We start from the raw sequence: 2,562 nt of genomic DNA, 5'->3' as shown, positions 1-2,562 counted from the left end.
GGGGGTCGTAAGCATTTGGTAGTAGAGAGGAGGTTAATGGATCATGACCCTTGGATAACGAAGATGGCGGTATCCCTTAATTACACATAATCAGTACGTTCATTTTTCTGTATCAATTCACCTTACATCAGCTTAATAAAGAGCAACTGGATTAGATTTGCTAAAACGATACGAAACCCACACTGTTTACGTTAAAATCATATTATTCCAAATTCAAATTTTGGGTTTCGATGACGACCTGCACTTTTGTGGTTGAATCCATTCAAGGTCAGCTCTTTTATAAATGCAATTGGTAGGTATTTCATACGTCACCATTTGATCACCTGTTTCCTGAATTGTAGTTATAGTGTTCGTCTCTGTACTTTTATGAATAACAGTGCAGTTATCGTTATATGGTTTGTTACAAGAAATGTAGTAATGATTTTTGCCCTTTCTACATACCACAATTTCCTGATCGTCGTCATATGAAAACTTGTGTAAAATAAAGTTGGTTGGAAGTTGCACTAATACTTTTAACTCTGTTTTCAATAATTCAAGTTTTAATATTCTTTCTACAATAAATACATACGTGTTTTTATTTATGAGTCATCTAATTGCTAATAATAATAATACCTACTATAGTATTAATTAATGAAACTGTTATAACATAGCTCCTGTGTTTCTCTGGGAAAATACAGTTATTTCAACAAAAATTTAAACTACAAATTGTCCATCTTAGATGTAAATTTCCGTATAAAGTACTCTGATTAAGTAGAGCAAGTAGAGAATGATACGTATGCAATATCTCTGTTATATTTGTTTCTTTTTCTTTTTCTTTTCAAATTGTAGTTAAATCTATCTTTTCTAAATAAGCTTAAATGGATGTGGGACAGTTTGCAATTATGTTACTTTCACTTTCGATTTAATAATTCAAATGATATGATTCAAATAACATTCTTTTATTTATTGTTTTTGGTAAGTAATAAAATATTTGTAACAAAATTAAAAAAAAAAGAATTTCTGGAATCCCCGGTTGAAAAGTTTCTTGCTATTGTGTATTGATTTTATTTTTCATTTGGTGCTTGTCTTATTGAAGTTTATCCTATTAAGTTCTCATAGTCATCATCTAGAATGGCGTCGTTAATGTTGCTATCATAGGTCCTTTAGAGATCTTGTAAATCCACCACGTGTCTTTAAAACGTTTGATTTCAAGAAACCATGCTGAGCTTTGCAAATGACTTCTAGAAACTACTCAAGAACCAATATTTATGCTTTCATGATTATATTCTCTTTTCTGAGTGTGTCATACTATTTATTCATTACTTACCAACGTTTGTAGTACCATTGCCTGTTGGTGTGCTTGAACAGTTGTAATCATCAAGAATTATCAGCTTTTGTAGGCTTGTTATATTTTGACAGCTTTTAACAGAAATGCAACTCTGTTTCTAAAAAAAACAAATAACAGAAAATACTGCATTTGAATCGAAGACAAAGTGTCTGTCTTATTTGTATTTCTTTAACACAATAAAATGCTGTAAACCAACTTATTACCGCGGATACTTTATTTCGCGTTTATACCCAGCTAGTCAACTTCGCGGTGATTGAATTTCGCGATTTTCTCATTTACTAAATGTAGTTTGATAGGGATAAAATCCATGTTATTCAATTGCGCGATGATTTAATTTCGCGTTATTTTTCTACTCGCCAAAGTCGCGAAAAATAAGTCGCTCGCGAAATTTAGTTGGTTTACATAATGTTGCGGGATAAAATATGAAATAATGCATTCGGCAAAGGAAACAACGACCTTTTTACTTAGTTATAATAAAAATATAAAATTTTTACAAGTATGACAGACAGCAATCATAGTACAACCCAACCACTGAATAACTGTTGTTCATATCCACTGGTAATGTAATTTATAAAACTATAAATTGATTTCTGTATAGAATTCTGTTGATTAATAGCAATAAATCGACGAATGAGTTTCCTCTAAATAAGAACATTTTTTCGATTTAAGGAAAATAAATTGATATAGCTTATTTGACTCACATCTTGACCAATGAAGTAAACAAGGTAAATGTTAACGACGAGAGATATTATCAGTAATATCAATAAGAACACAGAAATACAGCCTGAGCGATCTTTTAGGTGTTCAATCAATCTTCTTTCATTATGAGAGTTTGAATGTTCTTTCGTTTCTTTACTTCCATCCGGTAGGAGAGATTGACTGACGTTTCCGTCTCCTGTTGAGCTCTTTTCTTCTTTTTGTCTTGTTTCCATTTCAGTCATTGTGAGAATAATATGATTGTGTTCCCTAGTTAACTTAGAAAATCTGTCGGTATCTACATTGTGATTCGCGTGTGTTATACCTATTTTTTATTAAACTTTTAAATGGAAATTCCCTATTATCTATTATATCATAAATTTTCAAAGGTAATAATTACTATATATATCCCTTGTGTGTAAACCAAAAGTAGATTGGAATTTACTTCTTGTTTGAGTTAAAAAAAAAATATTCTAGTTACATGAAAATATCAAAAGGACTTGAACACAAGTTATGAAAACTACAAAATCATTTAGTCG

General features: G+C 30.8%; 1 protein-coding gene across 1 annotated transcript; it reads right to left on the bottom strand.

Annotated features, from left to right (window-relative positions):
* LOC134705316 (uncharacterized) lies at nt 1-2,330 on the bottom strand. The gene is made up of 3 exons (XM_063564061.1): nt 2,029-2,330; nt 1,307-1,424; nt 1-551 (listed from the first exon to the last, which is right to left on the bottom strand). The coding sequence occupies exons 1-3, from the start codon at nt 2,266-2,268 to the stop codon at nt 214-216; spliced, it is 696 nt and encodes a 231-aa protein (XP_063420131.1). The 5' UTR covers nt 2,269-2,330; the 3' UTR covers nt 1-213.
* Nucleotides 2,331-2,562: the final 232 nt, after the last annotated feature.

This window comes from Mytilus trossulus, chromosome 2, assembly GCF_036588685.1.
Source record: "Mytilus trossulus isolate FHL-02 chromosome 2, PNRI_Mtr1.1.1.hap1, whole genome shotgun sequence".
Taxonomy (NCBI): Eukaryota; Metazoa; Mollusca; class Bivalvia; order Mytilida; family Mytilidae; genus Mytilus; species Mytilus trossulus.
This window is presented reverse-complemented; position numbering and strand designations above follow the sequence as displayed.

Coding starts and splice junctions, on each gene's coding strand:
- LOC134705316 (XM_063564061.1), bottom strand. CDS start 2,268: ATGACTGAAATGGAAACAAGACAAAAAGAAGAAAAGAGCTCAACAGGA. Junction 1,425..2,028: donor TTTACTTCATTGGTCAAGAT/GTGAGTCAAATA, acceptor TGTTTTTTTTAG/AAACAGAGTTGCATTTCTGT. Junction 552..1,306: donor CAATGGTACTACAAACGTTG/GTAAGTAATGAA, acceptor TATTTATTGTAG/AAAGAATATTAAAACTTGAA.